The 25,557-nt window shown below is 43.7% G+C and overlaps 2 protein-coding genes across 2 annotated transcripts; both read right to left on the bottom strand.

Annotated features, from left to right (window-relative positions):
• Window positions 1-14,256: 14,256 nt before the first annotated feature.
• Window positions 14,257-18,284, bottom strand: LOC120322354 (28S ribosomal protein S5, mitochondrial-like). Its single transcript, XM_043207285.1, has 2 exons — window positions 18,221-18,284; window positions 14,257-15,396 (listed from the first exon to the last, which is right to left on the bottom strand). The coding sequence occupies exons 1-2, from the start codon at window positions 18,282-18,284 to the stop codon at window positions 14,315-14,317; spliced, it is 1,146 nt and encodes a 381-aa protein (XP_043063220.1). The 3' UTR covers window positions 14,257-14,314.
• A 720-nt stretch (window positions 18,285-19,004) lies between these two features.
• Window positions 19,005-20,300, bottom strand: LOC122319692 (actin cytoskeleton-regulatory complex protein pan1-like). Its single transcript, XM_043207286.1, has one exon. It carries the CDS (start codon window positions 20,298-20,300, stop codon window positions 19,005-19,007), a length of 1,296 nt encoding a protein of 431 aa, XP_043063221.1.
• Between the last annotated feature and the right edge of the window lie 5,257 nt (window positions 20,301-25,557).

Genomic DNA, 25,557 nt, shown 5'->3' on the forward strand with positions numbered 1-25,557 from the left:
ATTATAATAACCTTTCTGTTATTTCAATGATGTTATTTAAGTTTACTTCCACTATTTTTTGGGTTGCAAAAGAAGCAATAATGGTCTCTATGGAAAGGGTCATCAAATCTCGGTAAAACCAAGGTAGAATAAATGTATTGTGGGAGTCGAGCCAAAATGCCAACCTTATATGTGCTATCGCACTAATTTGGTAACGAACCATTATGGCCAAGTTCAAATCCTGGCAAAATTGAATACTGCCCTATAAAATACCACAAAAAGCCCGAGTAGGATTGTGGCAAGCTACGGTCACACTTGATTTTCATACTTCCGTTCTCTTTCCTGGAAGGCGTGATCGAAGGCAGTTTAACTTTGTGCAAAGTCCCTGATTATAAATCCACGAGCATCGTGTAGACCGGTTAATAGTTTATTTTTCAAGACAAATACTGCCAAGTGATAGTGACAATTCGTGAGCTAATTTGAACTGGTAAGATTTCGAGTGCGTTCGATCTCCAGTATCTAAAAATTGATTTCCCAAATAGCGTCTGCTGCCTGTCCCACATTTGGAGTCAGAAGTCTTATTGGCCGCGTCGCCAAGGCGGCTTGCATTGTTTTTCGCCCTCAACTTTTGACCACGTGTGAAATTTACTGTGGCTTCACCGATCGCAGAAATATTCACAACTGCTTGCATCAGGAGCACCCGCCGCGTGCAGCGGAAAGTTGGGCTTGTCCCTTTCTGCTGCCGATCAAGTGCAGATCGCAGGACACCCCGAGTTGGCGTTCTTTTTCTACTCTTCATCGCCGCAAGCGAGGAGCAGATCGCCGTGCACCCATTTTATGCACACATCGGCTTGGTGTGCATCTTTTCTTCGTTTTCATCGCACACATTGAATTGCGGTGCCGTCCTTGTCGCACACATCGGATCAGCGTCTCTTCTTCTTAATCCGTGCGCATTCCGAGAATTTGCGCACAACACGAGCCCCAGGCTGCTGGTTTTGCCGCTGCGTATGCTGCGAACCTGAAGCACCCACGACACGAATGATCGTGTCCAATCTTGAGTATCTTTAGAATAGTTTTTCGTATATGTGTTAATTTTGCCTAAAAATATTTACTTATAAACCTCTACGATTCTAATTTAGCTTAACTTGTGGGAGATCTGACAAATATATATATATGTGATTTTCCCAATTTATATTAATACATACAGCAAATCATCAACAGTCATCAGGCCTGCTGACATCGATGGAAAGTGCGTAAGTACGGCATAGCCGTGAACAAACAAAAATAATAAAAACACACATGCATATATGAAGCCAGATATTCCTAAATAATGTGCTAAAAATACCTTGCCTTAATCGTATATCTAGATCACTTAATTTAAAGAAGTTTAAAGTTTAAATATCAATTAATTATACATAATTCTAATGTGAAGAAAGCCAAACAAACAAAAGTATTAATGTAAACTTAAATACCAATATTTGCATTCCTATCTTAATTATTTTTACTTTCTTTTCTCGAAAATAAGCAAAATTACTCAATAAGAGATTTCATTAACGTAAATAACGTGCTAAAAATACCTTGCCTTAATCGTATATCTAGATCACTTAATTTAAAGAAGTTTAAAGTTTAAATATCAATTAATTATACATAATTCTAATGTGAAGAAAGCCAAACAAACAAAAGTATTAATGTAAACTTAAATACCAATATTTGCATTCCTATCTTAATTATTTTTACTTTCTTTTCTCGAAAATAAGCAAAATTACTCAATAAGAGATTTCATTAACGTAAATAACGTAATTTTTAGTTTAAGGATTAGTTTAGGAAAATGTATCGAAATATTATCTTTATCTTCAATTATATGGGGTCGAAAATGAACTAATCTGATGTCTTGTTGGGCACCAAAGGGTATGTAAAGCAACGGTTGTAAAAGGGTGGAGTCCGAATGGATTTCACAGGTAGGGTGGGTATAGAATGAGGCCAATAACATCTGGGCCTCATCTTCAATAGGTACACTTTCTTGTCTGGTTCTTAACCGTTTGGTTATCGTTTTGCATCTATCGTATCTCTGTCTACAGTATTATAGCTGTGACACTCTTGTTCATCTTAACACAAAACCCACGCCCATTTTCCCTAAGCATGCCGGTCAAAATAGTAGACAGAGTGTGTTGAGGTGGACAACGCTTTATGAGTGTGTTCGTTACAGTTATAATTGGCGCCCAACGTAAGGGCTAGCCCGATGCCTGATTAGGCACTTGTCGTTTAACAGCCGAGCTTCCCGTCAATAAACAATCCATCCACTTTTAGTTTCAGTTAGGTATTTCAGATTCCGTCCTGGAATTTTTGGTCTCTGGAGAGTTTCGGAGCCATACCGGAGGAAATGTTATGCTTCTATATGTTTTTTTTCTGTCAGTTCGGTAATAATCGAACATTATAGCTAAAAAAAAAACATTCTAATTTGAGTAATTGATTCTTAGGAATTATAGTTCTGATTTAAAGTCGGTTCTATACCAGGATTTCACTATTCAAAAATTACTTTCTTATCATTTAGGATCGAGATTTTTCTAGCTGGATAGATTCGGCTAGTTACTCTTCTAATTGGTAAGAGTTCATAAATAAATGAATGACATCTATTTTACAACTCTGTATTTTGAATTATACAACCTACTGCTTTACTACTCAGGGTAAGACCCGCATTTACCCTTTTTTTTTTTGGTCGCTTAACTTTTATCTTTTTGTCGCTTAGCGTTGATCGTTGGATCTTAGCGCTTACTCATTATCTTTTTTCGCTTACCTTTGATTGTTAGATCTTGCCGTTTTTGCCTACTATTGATCGTTTGATCTTAACGCTTATCTTTCTTGTTCTAACGAGAGGAATTGTTAGACTTTATATATTCACCAGTTTGTATTCTAAAAAGCTTCGGAAATGATGATGCGAAGTAATGAAAATTTAGTTGACTTAGAGACTGATGCTTCGGTGACATGCACCATCTGCAACGGGCCAGTACGTAATCTGGATTTGGTTGAAACCCGTTGTAAACATTCTTTTCACAAACATTGCCTTGACAATTACCTTAAGAACCATGACAAATGCCCCATATGTGGCCAGCCATGTTCTCAATCCGAGTTAGGATCTCATATGCCTCTGTCAACTAAATCTCAAGGGAACAAGATGATGACCCGTTCAGGTTCTCGGAATACAGCCAAACAGAATGAGAAGTCTGATCCAAATTCCCAACAGGAAATTTGTAGCGGGGATAGCTCAGATTCCAGAGTTGTGACAGAAGACCGTGTTGAGCAAATAGTTCAAAGTTCAATGCAGGCCTTTCAAGCAAGCATGCTACAATCAGTGACAGAACAAATCACTATGGCGTTCACTCAACTGAATAGATCCACATTGGTAAATAATGGACAGAGTGAGCGGCAGCAAGACATACAAAATAATTTCGGTCGAGACGTTCCCGAAATAAACTCAGAAAGAAATAACAATTCACATGTTAGGACTTCACCAGACTTTCGTAGCGATCGAAGTGATCTTTCTTTGGATAGACCTGATAGGACTTCCAACATTATATAAAATTGGCGTATTAAATTCAGCGGTTCAGGCAACGACATTGCCATTGAGGATTTTATTTAACGCGTAAATTGTCTCACTTCGCAAAGCCTGAACGGAAACTTCGAACTTCTTTCCCAATTCGCTAATTTACTGTTTGCAGGACCGGCCTTAGCATTTTATTGGTGTGTTCATAGATCGGTGGATAACATGAATTGGAACGTGTTATGCAGGCGTTTAAAGGAAAGATATCAAGATCAGAGATCTGATCGTGAAATTAAAATTGCTATGCGTCGCCGCAAACAGGGTAGCACAGAAAATTTTGATGACTTTTTGGATGCAATGCTTTCCATTGCAGATTCCCTTCGTGAACCAATGCAGGATAGTGAGATTACCGTAGAAGTTCGTCATAATCTCAAACCGGAGATCAAGCACGAATTACTGCACATAGACACCCCAAACTTAGCAACATTGCGTAAGGAATGTCATCGTCACGAAGATTTCTTTCGTAGCACCCGGACAAAGCCAATCCAACGTCCGAACACAAGCAAGCGTTTTGTTAACGCAATTCTGCATGAAGATCAGTCTGAGGAAGAACAGGATGTCGAGGACGAGATTTGTGTCGTTAGGACTTCTGAGAAAATTAAGTGCTGGAACTGCGATGAATCAGGTCACGGTTACCAGAATTGCCTTAAAACACGTCGTATTTTTTGTTATGGTTGCGGAACACCGGAGGTGTATAAGCCCAACTGCGCAAAATGTAAATCGGCATCGGAAAACTCCCAGCAGGGCATTCGTTGTGCGAACAAAACGGATGTCCGCCGTTAGCCTCGAAAATACAAACAGAACCAGATTCTGTGGCAAAAGATGTTCATTCCATTCTGCCTTCAACTCAACCTGACGTAACATTAACCCAAACATTTAATCCATATCATTTGCGATTGCTGGAGTATGCAAATCGTAAATTGCAAATATTTAGGGGCAATTTACTTCGTCATCGAAAACATCGATCATCACGGCGAATTCGCAAATTTTGGATTCGTAAACGATCATTCAACCGTTCTACGATTTCATCAATCGTTCACAATAAGAACGATATTCGACCTTTTACAAACATTGACATATTTGACATATCAATCGCATTTAGCTCTCCTAGACAGTGGCGCCAACAAAAGTGTTATAGGTGGTGAGCTAGCACAACAATTAATATCAGCTAAGCCATTTAATAAATTTAAATCGGTTGTACGAACTGCTGATGGCCAAACGCAAAATGTTGCAGGCACTATACAAATTCCCTTGACTTACAACTCAGTTGATAATAACTTCGAATTCTTAATAGTTCCTTCCATAAAGCAAAGCGTAATATGCGGAATGGATTTCTGGTATACGTTTGGAATTTCTATTAAGCAAACAGTTTCGATCAACGAAATCAACTTTAAACCCGAAGAAGACTCTACTCGCGTACGATTGTCTGATTCACAAAAATCAAAATTGCAGAAAGTAATAGACTTTTTCCCATCGTTCGAGAACGAGGGCTTAGGATTGACTAACCTGATAGAGCACAACATCGATACATCCAATGCGAAACCTATCAAACCAGGCAAGGTGCGATTTTGTCTCGATGCAAGAAAATTAAATGCAGTCACAGTAAAGGACGCATACCCAATCCCAATTATGGATGGACTGCTAAGTCGTCTTCCACCGGTACATTGCATTTCCAAAATTGACCTCAAAGATGCCTTTTGGCAGATCTGTTTAGATCAAGAATCCCGTGCCAAGACTGCTTTTACCGTTCCAAATAGGCCCCTTTATCAGTTCAAGAGAATGCCTTTTGGATTGTCAAACGCTCCACAAACCATAAGCCGTTTAATGGACCTCGTTATACCCTATCAATTAAAATCGCATGTATTAGTTTACCTCGACGATTTGCTTGTTTTGTCAAACAATTTCGAAGACCATCTTTTGCATTTGTCCGAAGTAGCCACCCAATTGCGAAAAGCTGGATTGACAATTTATGTCCAAAAAAGTCAGTTCTGCCTGAATACAGTAGACTATCTCGGTTACCTGGTTGGCGAAGGCACACTACAAGTAAATCCAAACAAAATCGCTGCTGTGAGCGAATTTCCGGTTTCAAAGACCCAAAAACAACTAAGACGATTTCTGGGTATGACTGGTTGGTACCAGCGATTCATATCTAATTATTCCACAGTCATTTTCAATCTTACAGAACTGTTGCGTGGCAAATCCTTCAGTTGGAACGATCATGCTCAAGAAGCTTTTGACAATATCAAAGACAAGTTATGCTCTGCTCCTTGTCTCATTCACCCCAATTATGACAAACCATTTATACTGCAGTGTGATGCTTCACTACATGGAGTGGGCGCAGTTCTAGCTCAATGTGATGATTCCGGTTGTGAACGTCCAATAGCATTCATGTCTAAGAAGCTGAATAAAGCCCAACGTAACTATACAGTTACAGAACTTGAATGCATGGCTGTAGTTCTGGCAATTAAGAAGTTCAGAATGTACATTGACGGTCATAGTTTCAAAGTAGTCACCGACCATTCAAGTCTTCGATGGCTAATGAACCAATCAGATCTAAGCGGGAGATTGGCAAGATGGGCTTTCAAACTTCAGGGTTATTCCTTCGAAATCGAGCATCGCAAGGGAACAGAAAATGTGGTTGCGGACGCCTTGTCTCGATCGTTCGAGGATGTTGACGATATTGCTGCAATAGACCTTGAAATCCATCCCGAAATTGATTTATCTTCCAGTGCATTTCAATCGGAAGAGTACTCTGCTCTCAGAGATAAATTAGTGTCTCTAAAATTACCTGATTTTCAAGTCATTGATGATTATATTTATCATCGTGTAACATTCCCCAATTGTACTGACGCTCCACCAGACGATTGCTGGAAATTGCTTGTACCTGAGTCGTTGCGTCATAGCGTAATGAGTTCGGCTCATGATCAACCAACATCTGCACATTGCGGAATGGCTAAATGCTTAGAGCGTATTAGACGGCGTTTCTACTGGCCAAAAATGGTTATCAACGTTCGTGATTACATTCGAAATTGCGAGACGTGTCAGACCACTAAATATCCCAATCGTTCTTTAAAACCACCAATGGGAGCACAAGTGCAAAGCGATAGAATTTTCCAAAGACTTTATCTTGATTTTATCGGCCCATTTCCCAGATCCAAATCCGGCAACATTGGTATATTGATTATTCTGGATCACTTTTCCAAATTTACCTTTTTAAAAGCTGTGAAAAAGTTTAACACTAAAGTGATCATCAATATATTGCGGGATGAAATATTTTCATGCTTTGGTGTACCCGAAACAGTCGTGAGTGATAACGGAACTCAATTTAAAAGCCGTGATCTCTCTGACTTTCTTTCGAAATATGGCGTTCGTCATATGTTTACTGGTGCATATGCTCCACAATCCAATGGAGCTGAGAAAGTTAACCGTTCTATAAATGCTGCTTTAAGAGCTTACATTCGCTCTGACCAACGCGAATGGGACGTGTTCCTCAGTAGCATTAACTGTTCTCTTCGTAACTCGATTCACCAATCCATTGGTATATCGCCTTATCATGTTGTTTTCGGTCAACACACAACTCGCAGAAGGTGACGTAAAATTATTAAGGACTGACGAATTTCAAAGAATTCGCTCCAACATTGCCAAACATTTGAATAAGGCTTATGAGACAAACCAAAAGTCTTACAATCTCCGAGCACGACCCCGATCTTTTGAGGTTGGTCAAGAAGTTGTTAAAAGAAATTTCGTACTAAGTAATGCAGCGAATAATTTTAGCGCGAAACTCGCTCCTGTCGGTATTAAGGCCCGAGTCAAAAAAAAGACTGGTCAGTCAATATATCTCTTAGAGGACATGAACGGCAAGGAACTTGGTAGATTTCATGCCAAAGACATTTGGTAATTGCTTTTGACTCCTTTTTCTGTTTTTATGTTAGTCACAGGGACTAAAAATCAAATCTGTGGTTGTGAGAGTCGAGCCAAAATGCCAACCTTATATGTGCTATCGCACTAATTTGGTAACGAACCATTATGGCCAAGTTCAAATCCTGGCAAAATTGAATACTGCCCTATAAAATACCACAAAAAGCCAGAGTAGGATTGTGGCAAGCTACGGTCACACTTGATTTTCATACTTCCGTTCTCTTTCCTGGAAGGCGTGATCGAAGGCAGTTTAACTTTGTGCAAAGTCCCTGATTATAAATCCACGAGCATCGTGTAGACCGGTTAATAGTTTATTTTTCAAGACAAATACTGCCAAGTGATAGTGACAATTCGTGAGCTAATTTGAACTGGTAAGATTTCGAGTGCGTTCGATCTCCAGTATCTAAAAATTGATTTCCCAAATAGCGTCTGCTGCCTGTCCCACATTTGGAGGCAGAAGTCTTATTGGCCGCGTCGCCAAGGCGGCTTGCATTGTTTTTCGCCCTCAACTTTTAACCACGTGTGAAATTTACTGTGGCTTCACCGATCGCAGAAATATTCACAACTGCTTGCATCAGGAGCACCCGCCGCGTGCAGCGGAAAGCTGGGCTTGTCCCTTTCTGCTGCCAATCAAGTGCAGATCGCAGGACACCCCGAGTTGGCGTTCTTTTTCTACTCTTCATCGCCGCAAGCGAGGAGCAAATCGCCGTGGACCCATTTTATGCACACATCGGCTTGGTGTGCATCTTTTCTTCGTTTTCATCGCACACATTGAATTGCGGTGCCGTCCTTGTCTCACACATCGGATCAGCGTCTCTTCTTCTTCATCCGTGCGCATTCCGAGAATTTGCGCACAACACGAGCCCCAGGCTGCTGGTTTTGCCGCTGCGTATGCTGCGAACCTGAAGCACCCACGACACGAATGATCGTGTTCAATCTTGAGTATCTTTAGAATAGTTTTTCATATATGTGTTAATTTTGCCTAAAAATATTTACTTATAAACCTCTACGATTCTAATTTAGCTTAACTTGTGGGAGATCTGACAAATATATATATATGTGATTTTCCCAATTTATATTAATACATACAGCAAATCATCCACAGTCATCAGGCCTGCTGACATCGATGGAAAGTGCGTAAGTACGGCATAGCCGTGAACAAACAAAAATAATAAAAACACACATGCATATATAAAGCCAGATATTCCTAAATAATGTGCTAAAAATACCTTGCCTTAATCGTATATCTAGATCACTTAATTTAAAGAAGTTTAAAGTTTAAATATCAATTAATTATACATAATTCTAATGTGAAGAAAGCCAAACAAACAAAAGTATTAATGTAAACTTAAATACCAATATTTGCATTCCTATCTTAATTATTTTTCCTTTCTTTTGTCGAAAATAAGCAAAATTACTCAATAAGAGATTTCATTAACGTAAATAACGTAATTTTTAGTTTAAGGATTAGGTTTAGGAAAATGTATCGAAATATTATCTTTATCTTCAATTATATGGGGTCGAAAATGAACTAATCTGATGTCTTGTTGGGCACCAAAGGGTATGTAAAGCAGCGGTTGTAAAAAGGGTGGAGTCCGAATGGATTTCACAGGTAGGGTGGGTATAGAATGAGGCCAATAACATCTGGGCCTCATCTTCAATAGGTACACTTTCTTGTCTGGTTCTTAACCGTTTGGTTATCGTTTTGCATCTATCGTATCTCTGTCTACAGTATTATAGCTGTGACACTCTTGTTCATCTTAACACAAAACCCACGCCCATTTTCCCTGAGCATGCCGGTCAAAATAGTAGACAGAGTGTGTTGAGGTGGACAACGCTTTATGAGTGTGTTCGTTACAGTATAATATTCTTTGCATGTGCAGGCATACCTGTTTTACCGAAGTACTAATTTTCACATATTATCCAACTTTGATGGAAAATAGAAAGCGATCTTACACCGACTTATGGGTTTGGCGTATAAATATTCTTGAATATGTTCTTTATCATATTCAAAACAGATCGGGTCCCCCAACGTCCCACCCTGAATTTTTATGGCAAAATGTAAGTTATCAAAATGTATGAGGTTTGTGTAGTAAGCTAACTAATTTGTACTCAAATAGCCTTTCCTTTTCATCCCATATTATTGTGTTTACAGAGACTTGGTTAAAACCGGATATACTTAACTCTAAAGTTTTCCCAGGTATGTACACAGTATAAAGGCATGATCATCCCTCCAGGCGGGGAGGTGGAGTCCTAATTGCTGTTAGGTCTACCCTCACGTCAGAGGAGATACTTTTTGACGAGTTCCGTAACTTAGAATTCTTATGCGTAAAGCTGTCATTTGCTGATAGCTATGTCTCTTAAATTTCCTGAATATATAAACAATTTGTCGGCTATCCGATCCGTTTCAAATAGACTGTCCGATAGTTCTTCCAACTAGTTCTTCTAGGCGACTTTAATATACAAGGCACTAGGGGGTCCACAGCAGAACAGTCGAACATTCTTTTGCCTACAGCACAGCATGACTTTATTGACGGCTTGTTTGACATATCGTTGTCGCAAGTTAATTATATTCGAAATTCTCTTGGTCGTTTATTGCATCTATGCTTTGTTACAAGTCCTGAAAGTGTCTTTCTGACTAGAGTAGCACCTCTTAGTCAACCGAAGATCCTTACCATCCAACATTCGAGGTGACAATCGACACAGGTACCGTACCGTACCATAAAAGTGAGGCAGAATAAATCAATCAAACGAATTCATTGCTTTCGTAAGGCAAACTTTCGGAGGCTAAATCTTTTTATATCTGGCTTGAATTGAAACCTCCTTGGTTTAATAAAGAGTTGACACATCTAAGAAATGTTAAGTCCAGACTTTATACAAAATTTAAAAATACCGGTTCTCAGTCTATATTTTCTAAATATGTAAGTGCTCGGTTAAATTTTACCGTGCTTAATGCTCAGTGTTATACGAATTATTTAAACAGTTGTAAGTTCCAGTTCGCACAGGATCCCAAACTGTTTTATAATTTCGTTAACACTAAGCGCAGGGTAGCTGGTACCCTTCCTCGCTATTTTTTGAAAATACTACGGTAATATCTGATCAGGCAATAGCCGATCTATTTGCCAAGTTTTTTCAAACCACATATTCTACGTTATATTCGGATTTAATATTCTGTCCCACTCTAAACAAAAGCTTACTGCTTTATGATCTTTAGCGAGTTAAGCCTATTTATTCGTCAGGTCCCGACGAAATTCCTGGCTTAGACTCTGTGCGGAAGCCTTGTGCAAACCTCTACTAAAATTGTTCAACTTATCTCTGGAATCTTCACAGTTCCCCCATATATGGAAGGAGTCCTTTGTGATTCCTCTTCATAAAAAAGGTAGCAAATAGGATGCAAGCAATTACAGAGGAATCTCCAAAATGTCTGTTATCCCTAACCTTTTTATAGCATTTGCAGCACCATTGTAGGTCTTTTATATCACCATGTCAGCATGGGTTCATGAAACGCAGATCAACAACTACTAACCTTCTCTGGAGCTAACCTCCTTCGTAGTTCAGGGCTTTAAAAATAATCTTCAAACAGATGCCATCTATACAGATTTTATTAAAGCATTCGAGTCTGTTAATCATTCACCTTTAGTAAAGAAACTTGATTTATTAGGTTTCCCTGTTGATCTCCTAGATTTAATTCTAAGTTATCTGAATGGCAGGACGCAACGGGTCCTCTTTAAAAATTCTCTTTCTTGTATTCTCCGAGTTTATTAACGATCTTCCCCTAAAATAAAGCATTCGCGTGAACTTATGTATGCGGATGATGTATAATTATGCCTCCAGTATAAGGACATTTCTCGCCATTTGGACTTACAATCCGATCTAGATAGCTTTCAAACCTGGTGCCGTGAAAACGTATTAAACTTAAATGGCTTTAAGTGTAAAGTTATGAGCTTTTGTCGTGCCAACTTAATGCACGCGACTTACACTCTAAGTGGGTGCTCTTTGGACAGAATAACACATGTTGATGATCTTGGTGTTCTTCTGGACCCTAAACTTAAATTTTCAGACCATATTTCGTCTATTGTCAATAAGGCCAGGGGTGTGCTTGGTTTTAAAAAACGGTGGTCAAAGGAATTTGATGATCCTTACATGACCAAAACCTTATTTACATCTCTAGTCCGTCCGATCCTCGAGTATGGATCACCTGTTTGGAGTCCACAATATGAAGTTTACTCGGACCGCATTGAATCAGTTCAAAATAACTTACTTTTTGCCTTACGTCGCCTTAATTGGGATGCAAACCTTAGATTACCTCCTTATTCAAGAAGACTAATGTTAATTAACTTACCCTCCTAAGCTAAACGTAGAACGATGCTTGGAACAGCTGTACGATACACGGCAGCGCGTGGGACTCGCGCGAAAAAAAAAGATACTTTCAACTCAGCGTAAACAACCCGTCCCGTTACTCAGCAAGTGGAAGTGCGAAGGAAAGTCTTTAACACTGACAGTTTTTGGTGGCTTGTAGTCGTTAAAGTGGGCGTCGCAAAAAGGTTTTTGTCAAATCGATAGAAATTTACAAGACCAATACAAAAATGAAAAAAATATCAAAACATTTTTCAAAAGTGTGGGCGGTTTGTGGGCGTGGCAAAAAGTTTATTGGCAAATCGATAGAAATTTACAAGACCAATACAAAAATAAAAAAATATCAAATTATTTTTCAAAAGTGTGGGCGTGGCAGTTTTGGGCGTTAGAGTGGGCGTGGCAACATGAATCGACAAACTTGCGCTGCTTCTATGTCTCTGGAGTCTGTATGCTTATTATCAACTTTCTAGCTTTTGTACTTCCTGAGATCTCGACGTTCATACGGACGGACATGGTCAGATCGACTTGGCTATTGATCCTGATCAAGAATATATATACTTTATTTGGTGAGAAACGCTTCCTTCTGCCTGTTACATACTTTTCAACGAATCTAGTGTACCCTTTTACTCTACATAAGGGGTATAAAAACGCGCGGCTTAGTGCAAATCCTGATACAATCGCAGTCGCTGCGCAGTACGAAATTGTATGGCTGGCATACATTTTTTCCTGTATTGGCGGCTAATTATTCTTCAAAAATATTAAATGAAGTAAAATTGAATGATTATTTTAAACAAATAGTGCATACATTTTAGCTACCTTATTGACAAAAACGAAAAAAAAAATTTTTTTTCTTTAAAATGTATTTTTTGTTTTTAAAACATTAAATATGTACCATATTAGCATATTCAGAGAAAACATATGAAAAGTATTTGTCGAAATTGGATAAAAATTGAGAAAACTTCCTCAAAAACATTAATTTATGAGTATAAAATCTACTATTTATCTCAACACATAATCGGAAGGTACTAAAATTACTAAAAAAAATATTTTAAAAAAAATTTTGAAAATATCTCAACTGGTTCGAGAGTTATGACTTTTGTAACCTTTTGTATCTAAGGCGCCACTGTGCGGCGCGTACTGAAAGTGATCTCTATTGACGACATCGGATCGTCTTACCTTGTCACTAAAGAACGACATTGCGTAATCTCTTATTTAGGGTTTCCTAACGCAGTCTTCCCGGATTGCTGCGCAGATCAACTTGAATCCTACTCTTGACAAAAGTAAAGCTTATGTGTTTCGTAATCTTAATGGCGGGAATCCGCGGGAAGATGATGCATTTTGAATACCGTAAGTGTTGGCAGATAGAAAGATTGGCACTTTACATAAGCGGAGCTCCTAGAATTTTAATTCGATACAAACATCAAAGCTCGGTCAAAGTCTTCATTTAACGAATGAGTGAGTTAGTACCTAAAACAAACATACAAAAAACTAATGTTAACAAAAGAACCAAAAAGGCCATTGGTTTGATTAATTGCCCATTTTTATTTTGCTTGAATAATGTAACGCCACTATTTTTTGCCTTTCGTTTAAAAATAAAAAACCGCAAGCTGAACCTGACATGTTAACAAACTAATGTGTAAGAACACATATATGGTAATTATGCATGCACACGCATGAGGACCGTTTAACATTTTTATTATGGAATAGTAATCAATGAATTCTCCTTAACAATACGAAAGGTTGGAATAAAACACTTTAATGATATATAATATATGATAATAATATATACTATTCGCACACAAAAGTGTGAATTGCGAGGTGATCATAGGTATATTATTTTGATAGGAACAACATTATCGTAAATGCAAATGCATTTACTTAATTTCAACAGCCCCGCGTTAGCTTAGTATTACACACAAATTTCCTAAATATGGTATATGTACCCGACAAAACCTTGGTCGCACAAATTCCCTTTCAATATATGATTTAATATTGTTAGAAGATTTTTAAAAACTACCTCTTTGCAGATTGGGCGAATGAGAGCGATTATGCTTCGACTTAAAAATTCCAATACCATACAGTGGCATTACAAAATTTAACAAATAAAAAATGGTGGTAATATTATTGTTCTTAGAGTTTGTAATAAATAATAATTAATAATATAAAAGCCACATCAACATCAAGCTAGTCTGGAGCCCCAATTAAGGCAAAGAAAAATAATTTATTGTTTTTATAATATTCACTAAATATTATAAGATAAAAACTGGACCTAATTCGTATAAATTAATTAGGAAAAAGTAATAATTGTTATCTATGTAGGTAGGATTATACCACTTTAGCTTACCTAGATTTTTTTTGGCAATACCTTGGCCAAACCGAAAACTAAGTATTACGCTATTTCCATATAAAATAAATATTGATGAAACTACTTTTTATTTAATTTACATTTTATAACTTCATGAATTAGGCATACAAATTAACGAGCTTGTGTAGTCGAACATTAGCTTGATTCCGAAATCGCTCTGCTTTAATTTTATGTAAGTTATGTCCTTTACCATAAAAATAAAATGGTACTGTGCTTTTTCGTTTTAAAACCATTTGATTTCCTAATGTGAAATGCATATAGTCAACTTCGTGGGTGATACGAGTTCGAGTTGAATTAAGAATGGGCATTCCTTTTACATCAATAAATTTATTTCTTGTCTTTTGCTGTTGAACAATGTTTGAATTTGTTTGGTTAGCAATATACTGATAGGACCTTTGCGTCATCAGACCAATAAAAAATGCCTTAACAATATTCTGGAGGTTCGTAGACCCCTCAATTTTGGCGTATAAATCCTTGATACCTATAACATTACAAATTGTTTGAATCGCCCGGTGACATACTAGGCCATATCCATCAGGTTTCTGAAAACAAAAAATTTTAGTTTTTCCGAAATCTGTACGAAAGTCGTGGAAAATTGTTCTATTTTCACAGAGGTTTATGTTGATTAGTTTTTGGCCTGCTCGGTTCTTTGATTTTCGAAGGGCCGTACGAACTTCTGGCGCTTTAGCGGTAGCAAATCCGGCCAAACCATTACAATTTCCAGTGACTGAAAGAACGGAATATCTTCGTTTTCTTCCCATATTTCCTTTCATAATGAAAACAATTTTGTTTTCTAAAACTCTTGTATCAAATGATATAAACTCTTCGTCGCCAACAGGATCAGGAGGTCCAATGCTTCGTCCGGGCATTTTACTTCCAGACCACCCTCGGTCTATTGGATTTAGTTTCATCATTTTAAAGTTTCCCATTGAATCACGTAATTTTAATATTCCATTTTCTCTATCTAAATTCTCGCTAAGTTTCTCTTGATTTATTAGTTCGTTTCCACGAATAAGAGGTGAATTCAATCCAGGCCATATGCGACCACATTTTCCAAATCCGATAGTTTGCCCTTTGTTAAGATCCTTTGCAACTTTTTTTCCACTTCCTTTCCCACGACCTCTTTTTTTTCCAGCATTGCTAACCGCAGTTACTCCTCGCCAAATGTCTTCAGCAGGTACTAAAAGAAAACCAAAAAAAAAAAAGGTTTCAATTGGTTGATTCAATTTATATTAACGACATTTACGGTCTTTCTTTATATTATACCGCAGTTGTCGTAAATTTTTAGTTTTGTCAACAGTAAGTGGTAAGTGGTCTTTATACATTTTTAATAAAATTGTTGAAATTAATAAAATTTTAAAAACTATTTCATTTTGGTATATCATTTATGTAAAGCGCATGAAATTTTTAAATTTCCAGCATATCGACAATATACTGGCAGTCCAAGTACAACGCACACCAAGAGAGTCCAAATACACCAAAAAATTAAAATCTGCTTTAGTAGTCCGATCATAACGAGTGATAGACCAATCGGAAGGTCCCTCAAAACCTAAAAGGATTGGAATTGGTTCAAAAAAAAGTAGGTGAAAAGGAAAGTAAAATTAAAAGAAAGTAAGAAAAAAGGAAAATTTATATAAATTTGGGCTGATAGAGCCAAAAAAATATTTAAAAAATCGTGTCATATAACTTTTTTTTATTAGGGGCAAAGTATATTCCCAAAAAAAAAGATTTTGGGAAACTTTTCAAGAATTAAATTTTTGTCAGTTTCTGCAACCACACCCCACACAAAACGGACGGACATGGCCAGATCGGCTATTGATCCTGATCAAAAATATGTATACTTTATATGGGAAAACGCTTACTTCTTCGTGTTACATAATTTACAACGAATGTACCTCTTACACTGAGTAACGGGTATAAATAATAAAGTAAAATTCCTGTACATTTGTTTAAGATTAAGTAATCATATATTTAATTCAATTAAATAATGCAGTACATATATACATTAGAAACTAGGTTACACAGAAATAGGGAAACAATGAAACAGAGATTGCATTTTCTATTTCCGTGAAAAAGTTTATTTTGAGTTCGTTTTGTTATTTTTTTTTTTGCGTATATTTGTATATTTTCAAGGAAATAGGAAAATATATATGTTAGAAAGAGTGGCCTATTATGCGTAAACTTCCCTTCAGTAAAACTTCTTGGAAATTGTAATACCAGGTGTGAATGTAAGGTTCGTATGAAATTAAAAATATATTTCGGTAATGCCTCTTTTGTCTCTTTCTCACGCGGTTATTCAACTCTTAGTTCTATGTATGTGAAAAGTGGTGTCATCAACTTTCAACTTTGAAGAAATAACAATACTTAACAGAACAGAGAAAAAACAAAAGAGAACGCTATAGCCGAGTTCCTTGAATACTAGATACCCGTTACTTAGCTGGTGGAAGTGCGAAGAGAAATGTCAACACTGACCGTTTCTGGCGGTTTGTGGGCGTAAGAGTGGCAAATCGATAGATATATACAAGACTAACAAAAAAATATTAAACATTTTTCAAAAGTGTGGGCGTGGCAGCTTTGGGCGGTTCGAGAACGTTAGAGTGGGCGTTGTAACGAACTAATTTTGTTTGTCTGCTCGCTACGGAATACGTGCGGCTAGCTCAGTAGAGTTTGTGCGTTCGTCCCACCAAGTTTATAGAAAAACGTGATCACCCGGTTACCAGTAATAACACTCGCAGTTTCGTTCTCGGGTCTTTATTTGAGCTCAGTTTACAATGTACTTCAATTGTCCGGACCGCGCTATCGCCCGGATACGTCGCAGACCCTGTAGCAAGACGCCCAGTGAAAGACGAACGTTCCACCCTACCTTTCTCTTCTGTCGGTGCGGTCGGACCTGGATGTCGTGCTCGGCGGCCTGGTTCCACTGTCTTGCCGCTTTCGTCGTCCTGGGTGGCGCGGACCTTCGTTGTGGGCGCTTGTCGCGTGGGCTGAGAATTGTTGTCGTACGCAGACTCACGGAAGCTCACGGTTGTGATCCCCAAGGCAAACGCCTGTGGAACAGCAACGCGTCAAGCCCACGTCTGGTTCGGACTGGCGGCGCCGGTACCACGCCTGCTTGGATTGCACGGTCACACCAGGCTATCGCCTGGTTTAAGCACGCGATCTCCTACACAGTCCACCGGGTCTACACCACAATCCCTGCCGCTTCCTCGGGTGCCCGCTTAGGTCTAGCCTCTCCTGTTGTTTGCCTCCTGGCTACTCGTGCTTCGTCGTTTGGACCTCAGCTACCTGCGTCTCAGTTCGGAGACCTTCTCGTCCCGAACGTCTTGACGTAGCGATCTTGCTCCTTGGTGACTATCACGGTCGTAGCTCCTCTGCTGACTTCGTTCTAACGTTGTTGACTCGTACACTTGCTTTCCTTGACTGTTCCTCTCGCTTCCAGCGCTCGGCCTGTTTATATAGGCCTCCTCTAACGGTTTATCCCTTTGATCTCCAGTCTCCGGATCCAAAGTCCGTGATTTTACCGTTGGCCCGGTCCAAAGTTCGATTTGTCCCGTTATTTGCTTTTGAGCCTGCTGACTCTCCAAACTCTCTTTTCAGCAAGTCCGGAGTCTCCATCCTCTCTCTCTCCACTTCCCGAGTCTCCAAACTCTCTTCCTCTAGAGTCTCCAAACTCTCTTTCTCCAACCCAGAGTCTCCAAACTCTCTTTCTCCAGCCCAGAGTCTCCAAACTCTCTTTCTCCGGGCTTCGCACTGCCGTTACTACGCTTTGCCTTGTTGCGTAACTGGCAACGGCAGGCCCTCCTTATGCGATCACTATTTGCATTTGTGCGGAGTTGTAACTCCTCACATCTCCCCCTTTCTTCGGGAAAATCCGGCCCTGCGGTTACAGCGGAACACTCTTGGGATTCCGTCAACGCTCACAGCTCCGTCTCGAGTTCCACAGCGCCGATCTCCTTTGAGTATATTCCTCGTTCTTAATTTCAAACTTTGCCGCTCATTCGTACTTCCGTGATGCTTCTTCGTTCTACGCTCTTCTTCCCGCCTTCCACATTTTCGTCTTCTCGTCATCTGGTCACACCATTCGCCGTTGATCGATTGTTACCGATAGATCCCGATAACTTCCGTTGGGGCGGCGTTGCCACTTGGTGACCCTGGTTTTTCCGTAGTGTGACCCGTCATGTGCTGTTTTTTCCGATGTCTTTGCCCATCGATTTACACTATCGAGTGCCGATCGACCGCCTTGTAATCGAGGCGCCCCCTTCCCTAAGCACATGGTGACTCCGCAAATGCTGACAACAGAAGGAATTTTAGGTAAGTTTTCCTCTTAGAAATTTCCCTTTTCCCTTCCTTCATTCCACTTCCTCTTGGCAGCTTAGGACTCCCCCCCCCTCCTTCGATGGACCCAGATGTCGCGGATGGCTGCTTTCTCTTCGGGATTTCGCCTTCGGCATACACGTGAGTGCCCTATTTGGGTTTTATATATACATTTTCCTTCTCTTGTGTTTGCGCATGCTGACCTTTTGCTCTTCCTTGCTTTAGATGGCATCGACATAGACCCCTTTTCCTGGAGAAGGACCAGCACTTGCGGAAGGACTCTCTTTCCGGCCGCCCTTCGACCCACACGTGAGTTCCTGCCTGTGCTTTTCTTCTCTTTCATGTGCCCACTAACATTTACTCCTCTTCTCTTCCAGATTTCGCCCACATGTGCGCGTTCGTGTAATCCGTCCTTTTAAATAATGTGCTACGTGTTTTTGTGTTTGCGTTTCGTATTATTATTTTTTTTATTATTTAACTCCGGGCGGGATCAGCTACCTGGACATCGTTCACCAACCCAAACAATCGGATCCCAGTCGCCGCTACCCTTACTCGGAACCTTTCGTTTCCGCGGTGCAGGACCACGCACCGGCTGCTACCTCGGCGCTTGGCGTCCCGGATCACCGGCTCATCCATAACTCCCGCGGGCCATTCCGCCTCCGGAATCGGAGCCCATCGCTGGACCTCTGATGCAGACGCCGTCAGCACCCAGGACGGCCGGGATGCGAGGACACCCACCGCTGGAGCGGATGACTGCCGCTGGAGTCCGGGCCTTGGGGTGTCCTTGGGTGATGGCCACACCCATGGCCCCTTCTCCAGCTCGGCCACAGTGTCCGGAGTTGGCGGAGCCCAACCGCCATGGACCGGCGCCTCTTCTTCTTTGGGCCCTTCGGACCCAACCGGCCATGTCCACGTGACGACCTGTTGCCGCCATCGTCTGCCTCCTTCAGTGTACTCCCTCACTTGGTGCGACATCCTGGCGTGCGGGGTCGGAGGGTCCTTGTTTTCCACGGGGTCCTGGGGTTCCGGGTGGGTTGGTGGAGCCGTGGGTGGACGGGCGGTCGGCACCGGGTTGGGTGAGGGGCTGGGTGGCCAGTGCCGTGGCCTGGGCGTAGGTGGGATCCTCGCTGACGCTATGGGTGACGGGGGTGGGGACGGCTCCGGGGTCTCTTCCTTCACCACTTCCTCCGAGTGTATGTACCGCGGAGTGGCGGGTACCTCTCCCCCTTTGCCACCGGCTTCTCCCTCCTCGTGCCAGGGGACCAGCTCCCATGCCGCGCACTTCTCCTCCTCTGCCCTTTCGAGCTCCTGGAGCCACCTTCTCTCCTCCTCCTCCTTGGTCCTCGCCCTCTGCTGGATTTCGTGCATGGCCGCCATGGCTGCCCGCTGCTGCATGCGGACGCGCGCTCCCTTAGGGGCCTCGTACTCCTCCCTCGCTGCCATCCGTTCCGGATGCGGGGCTTCCCTGGCCACCACTCTGTCGGCCTCCAGTCTCCGCATCTTCACGATGGCGTTTGCCATCGCTGCTGACGTCCCCCCGCTTCCTCTAGGGTTCTGCCTCGCCTCCTCAAACACAGGCGCGGTCCCCGGAAGAATCCGGTTATCGGCTCCGCTCCTGGCCCTCTTCAGCCGCCAGGTCCTCATTTCTTTCTTCGGGTCCTCCTCCCACTCCAGCTCGCTTTCGTCCGACGTGAATACGGGCTCCGGGTCCTCTCCCCGATCGTCCTCGGCACCACGCCTCGGAGCTAGGGTGGGCCGAGGGTTAGGCATACGCCTACCCCCCGACCGTCCTTGCCCCTCGTCGGGTCCTTCGACCCTCTGACCCCTAGTGGCCAGCCTCGTCGTGTGGTGCAATTCGGCAGTTGCGCTTATCTTGGTTGTCGAACTTCTTGTGACTTGAGCCCTTCGCTCGGCTCTCCATTACACCTCGGTTTCGCCGCTCCCTTTTAGACCTTTACCGTTATGTCCCACGGCGGCCTACGTCGGCGTCGATCTCTTCCCACCTTCTATCTGCTCTCTGGTATTGGTGCTTCGGGCCCGGTCTTTAGTCTGACTTTGTCGGTCTCCGACTCCAGACGCTCGTTCTTACGGTACTGTTTCCTTGACTCTCGTACTGTCCCTCCTCTTTTTTCGGGACATTCAACGAGCTTATTGCCCGGTTGCATAGCCTCTTTGTGTTTCAGTCCTGGACCCGTAGTCTGTTTCTTCCTTCGTGGGTTTTTTCCTTCAGAGTCGGATCGGGTCCCCCTTTCCGGTGGTGGGCTGTTGACCCAGCTGGGTCCATCCTTCTATTCCATTCTTCCCCTCTGTCCCGCTTCCGTCGGGAATGTTCATTGGTGCTCTGGTTCGCTCGTGGCCTGCCTTCGTTGACTCTCGCCTTGGCCTGACGCTAGAACGGTTGTTGGCCTCGCAGTCTTCACCCGTTGACTCTCGCCCTGGCCTGACGCTAGATTGGTTAGCGACCCTCGTCCGTTCTCAGGTTCCGTTGTTCTTCCGCTTCCCGCCGTTAGTGGACTTATTATCCCCTGGTTTGGTTGTTGAGGCAATATTCTGGTCCGCTCGTGGTCTGCATCCGTTGACTCTCGCCTTGGCCTGACGCTAAAACGGTTGTCGGACCCGCCGTCTGTCCCGTTGACTCTCGCCTTTGCCTGACGCTAGAACGGTTGTCGAGCCTCGTCCGCTCTCAGGTACTGTCATCTTCAGGCTGCCGCTCCTGTTTTCTTTTTTTTCTTTTCCTGACCCTACTCTTCCCTGGTGGTGGTTGTGTGGGCAATACTCTGGTCTGCTCGCGGTCCGCAGCCGTTGACTCTCGCCTTGGCCTGACGACGTAATGGTTGTCGGACTCGCCGTCTGCATCCGTTGACTCTCGCCTCGGCCTGACGCTAGAACGGCTGCCGAGGCCCGTCCGTTCTCAGGTGTTGTCATCTTCTCCTGCATGCCTTCCCTGCTTCCTTCTGACGGATCCGACTCCACGTTCTTGTCCCCATTCTCCTCCTGATCCTGCTGTTTTAGGTCGCTCACATGTACCGTACGTTCCTTTTTGTTCGTCCGGTGGCGAATCTTACATATCACTGGCGATATGAAATCCACAATTTGATACGGTCCATCGAACCTCGAAGCTAATTTGGCCGCAAACCCTTCACCCGCTTTAGACAAATGGTGCTCCTTGGCCCACACCACTTCACCAACGCTTGGCTTCCACTGTCTTCTCCGTAGGTTGTAATGCCTTGCTTGGTCCTGGGACACCCTCTCTAGGTTCCTGCGCACAATCTCGAAGACCTCTCTCATCTTCTCAGCGTTTCCTTTCGGTGACTCTGGTTGCCTTCCCGTACCTAGCGTTTCTCTGTCATAGAGTGTGTTCGGTAGCTTTGGCTCGCGGCCCTGTGTCAAAAATGCCGGTGAGTAGCCTGTGGAATCTGAAACACTGGAATTCACCGCCAGCATGATTTCGGGCAACCTTTCATCCCAATCCTCTGGTCCTGTCCGGCAAACTGCGCTATCATTGTCTTCACAGTGCGGTTTGCTCTCTCAGTCGGATTCTCCTGTGGGGTATACGGTGCCGTAAACTGCTGCTTTATCCCCATGTCGTTGAGGAACTTCTTAAAAGCCCAGCTCGTGAACTGCACGCCGTTGTCCGTGATCACCACCTTCGGTACTCCAAATCGTGAGACTATGCGTTCCCTGAACGCTTTCTGCAACGTTTCCGCCGTGGCTGTTCGCAAAGGCACCAACTCCGTCCACTTCGAAAACCTGTCGATCAGTACCAACAACATACTGTTTCCGTGTATCGACCTCGGTAGTGGTCCGACGAAATCGGCGCACACTTTCGCCCAGGGTTCCTCCGGGATCTGCGTCAACATCTTTCCCGCCGCCTGCCGCTGATTCGGTTTGAACCTGGCGCAGTCCTCGCACTTCCGAACGTAGGCCCTTGCAGTCTCTCTGCATTCCTGGCCAGTAGTACCGGGCTGCAAGCCGTGCAATCGCCTTCCGACTGCCTACATGACCGGCTGCTGGGGCGTCGTGGTTTTCGCGCAAGACCGTTTCTCTCAGCTGCCGCGGAACACATAGCTTCCAGGTCACTACATCTTCGTTCCCTGCTCTATGCGGAATCTGCCTGTGAAGGGTGCTACCCTCCCACACGTAGTCTGGGAACTTTTGAGGCTGTGCTTTTAGTTTTTCCCGCATTTCCTTGATCCAGCTGCACTCTGATTCGGCCCCCTTGTCCTGCGTTCTTCTCAGCATATCGGGTTCTGCTGAGACCGACTCTGGCAGTGGCTGCCTCGACAATGCGTCTGCTACCACGTTCAACCGACCTTTCCTGTATGCTACCTCGAAGTCATACTGCTGCAGCTCCAACGCCCATCTGGCAATTCTTCCCGAAGGGCTTTCTATGCTGTTCAGCCACTTCAGCGCCATATGATCCGTCACCACCTTAAAGTGGTATCCCTCAAGGTACGGCCTTAGCTTCCGAATAGCCCACACAATTGCCAAGCACTCCTTCTCCGTTGTCGAGTAGTTCTTCTCGGCTCCGTTTAGGGTCCGGCTGGAGTATGAAATGACCCTTTCGCCATCTTCTGTGTCCTGCGTGAGGATTGCCCCAATCCCGTAGTCACTGGCGTCCGTTTGCAGGATGAAGTCCCGAAGTCGGGGCACGCCAAGACTGGGTCGGTAACCAATCTGGCTTTTACCTCCTCGAAGGCTTGCTGGTGGTCCTGTGACCATGTACCCTTGCGGAGGAGGTCGTTGAGTGGCCTTACGATGCGCGCGAGGTTAGGCACGAAACGTCGGTACCACGATGCGACTCCAAGGTATTGCCTCAGTTCTCGGACCGATGACGGTGGTTCTAGCTGGGCTATCGCTGCTACCTTCTCTGGGTCCGTGTCTATCCCTTGGCTTGTGACGCGGTGCCCTAGGTACAGAAGTTCTTGTTTGAAGAACTGGCATTTTTCCGGGTTTATTTTCAGGTTCGCTTTCTTCAAGCGACTGAATACCTCCCTGAGGTTTCTCTTGTGTTCCTCTAGGGTGCGGCCAATCACGATGATGTCGTCTTGATACGCAAATGCATGCGGCGACATTTCCGGTCCAATCACCTGATCCAGGGCCTGTTGAAATGTGGCCGACGCGAAGTGTAACCCAAATGGCATCACCTTCCATTGGAACAGCCCTTTCCCTGGGACCGTGAAGGCCGTGAAGCCCCGGCTTGACTCTTCCAGTGGTATTTGCCAATATCCATCCTTTAGGTCCAGGCTGCTTATAAATCGCGCCTCCCTTAGTTGATCGAGGATGTAGTTTATCCGTGGCATAGGGTAGGCATCCTTTATGGAGTTCGCGTTTATCTGCCTGAAGTCCACGCATAGTCTCCATTTTCCCGTTTTCTTCTTCACCATGACTATGGGTGAGCTGTACGGGCTTCTTGAATGCTCTATCATCCCCATCTCCAGCAGTTCGTCCACCTTCGCGTTGATCTCCCCTTGAATCTTTGGAATCTTTCCTTCATGGTTATCGTGTGCTCGGCTATACTCGACGTTCCGGTCATGGCTTGAAACTTCGCGAGCTCTGTTTCCAGGAATTTGTTCACGTGGTCCTCTTCGCCGTCCTTTTGGACTAATGCGACCGACAACTTCTCCTCGAGCCACCCGTTGTGTCTGCCTCTGGCCGGTATTCGGATTTCATGACCGGCGCACTTGATCTCGGCCCCGACTTGCGTGAGGAAATTCCACCCCAGCACCAACGCATCCACTATCCCTGGTAATATTAGCAGGCTCATGACGAGTCGCCTGTTGCCGAACTCCACTCGTATTTCGAGCTTTGCGTTGATTTCGCCGCACCTTCCATCTGCCAACCTAACCTGCCGTCGTATCCTTGTAATCGCTCCATGGGCAGCCAGCTTGTCCGCCAGCTCTTCACTTATAAAGCTTGCTGTTGCCCCGGTCTCGATCGTGGCCTTGCACGTGTTCCCACCGATCGTTACCGCTGCGGACAACTGCTGCTCCTCCTCGATTAGTTTTCCAGTTAGTTTGGAGAGGCGGCATCTTGCGACCACGGCTCGTCTCTCTGCGGCTGGGATCGCTGGCCATTTCCCGCTCTCTGGCAGCATTCTGTGCTTCGGACTCCTACTTTCCCGCACATCCAGCAGAACAGCAGCCTCTGTTCTCGGCAGCCTCTTGCCCAATGGTCGTGTCCGCCGCACCTGCGACACGCTTCCTATGGATTGGCAATATGGGTTGGGTTCTGGCCCGGGTTGCCCCCTGACGTTGTTCCAGTGTGTCTCTGTGTGGTGACTGGCGGCCTCCATAGGGTCGTATTTTGTCGCCTGGCCTGGACCGGGGTATATTGTGCCCACTGTTCCCGGGTATGCGTGCCTGGATCTCCTGAGTCCTCACACCTTCTGCACGTGACGTGTGTTGCGGCCGGGGCTTTGTTGCGGCTGTATTTGTGCTCTTCCGCAAATGCCTCCCGTTCCCTGTGCAGTTCCTCGTATTCATCTGCCAGGATCATAAGAGCCTCTAGGTCGTCCACGTGGTAGGATCTCAACGCTATTCGGAGGTCTGGCGTGCAGTTCTCCTTGATGAGCTCCAGCGTTTCTTTCTTCCCATACCCAAGGGGTCTTATCAGGGTCTGCATCTCGACCATGTAGTCCTTGAATGCCTCCCTGAACCCTTGCTTCCTTTGTCTTGCCTTGTCCGCGAGCTTCGTGAAATATCCCCTGGGCAGGAAATACGTCTGGAAACTGTCTATGAACTCGGCCCAAGTCCTCCAGTGCTTGTTGTTGGCTATGTACCACTTCAGCCTTTCCCTGCATTAATTCCGGCATGGCTCGGGGAATCATGTTCAGGTCCAAACCGTATGTGTTTGCGGACCATTCCACCTGCTCCAGGAATTCGAGGGGTTTTTATTCTCCGTCGAAGCGAAAAGGCCACTCTCTTACTTGCTTTGCTACTTTCGCGTAGTCTGGCGGGCTGGGCGTGGGTCTTTCTGGACTTGGCCTCCTTTCCCTGCTTGTCTCTCTCCGTTGCCCTTCTCGAAA

Source organism: Drosophila yakuba, unplaced genomic scaffold (genome assembly GCF_016746365.2).
Source record: "Drosophila yakuba strain Tai18E2 unplaced genomic scaffold, Prin_Dyak_Tai18E2_2.1 Segkk8_quiver_pilon_scaf, whole genome shotgun sequence".
Taxonomy (NCBI): Eukaryota; Metazoa; Arthropoda; class Insecta; order Diptera; family Drosophilidae; genus Drosophila; species Drosophila yakuba.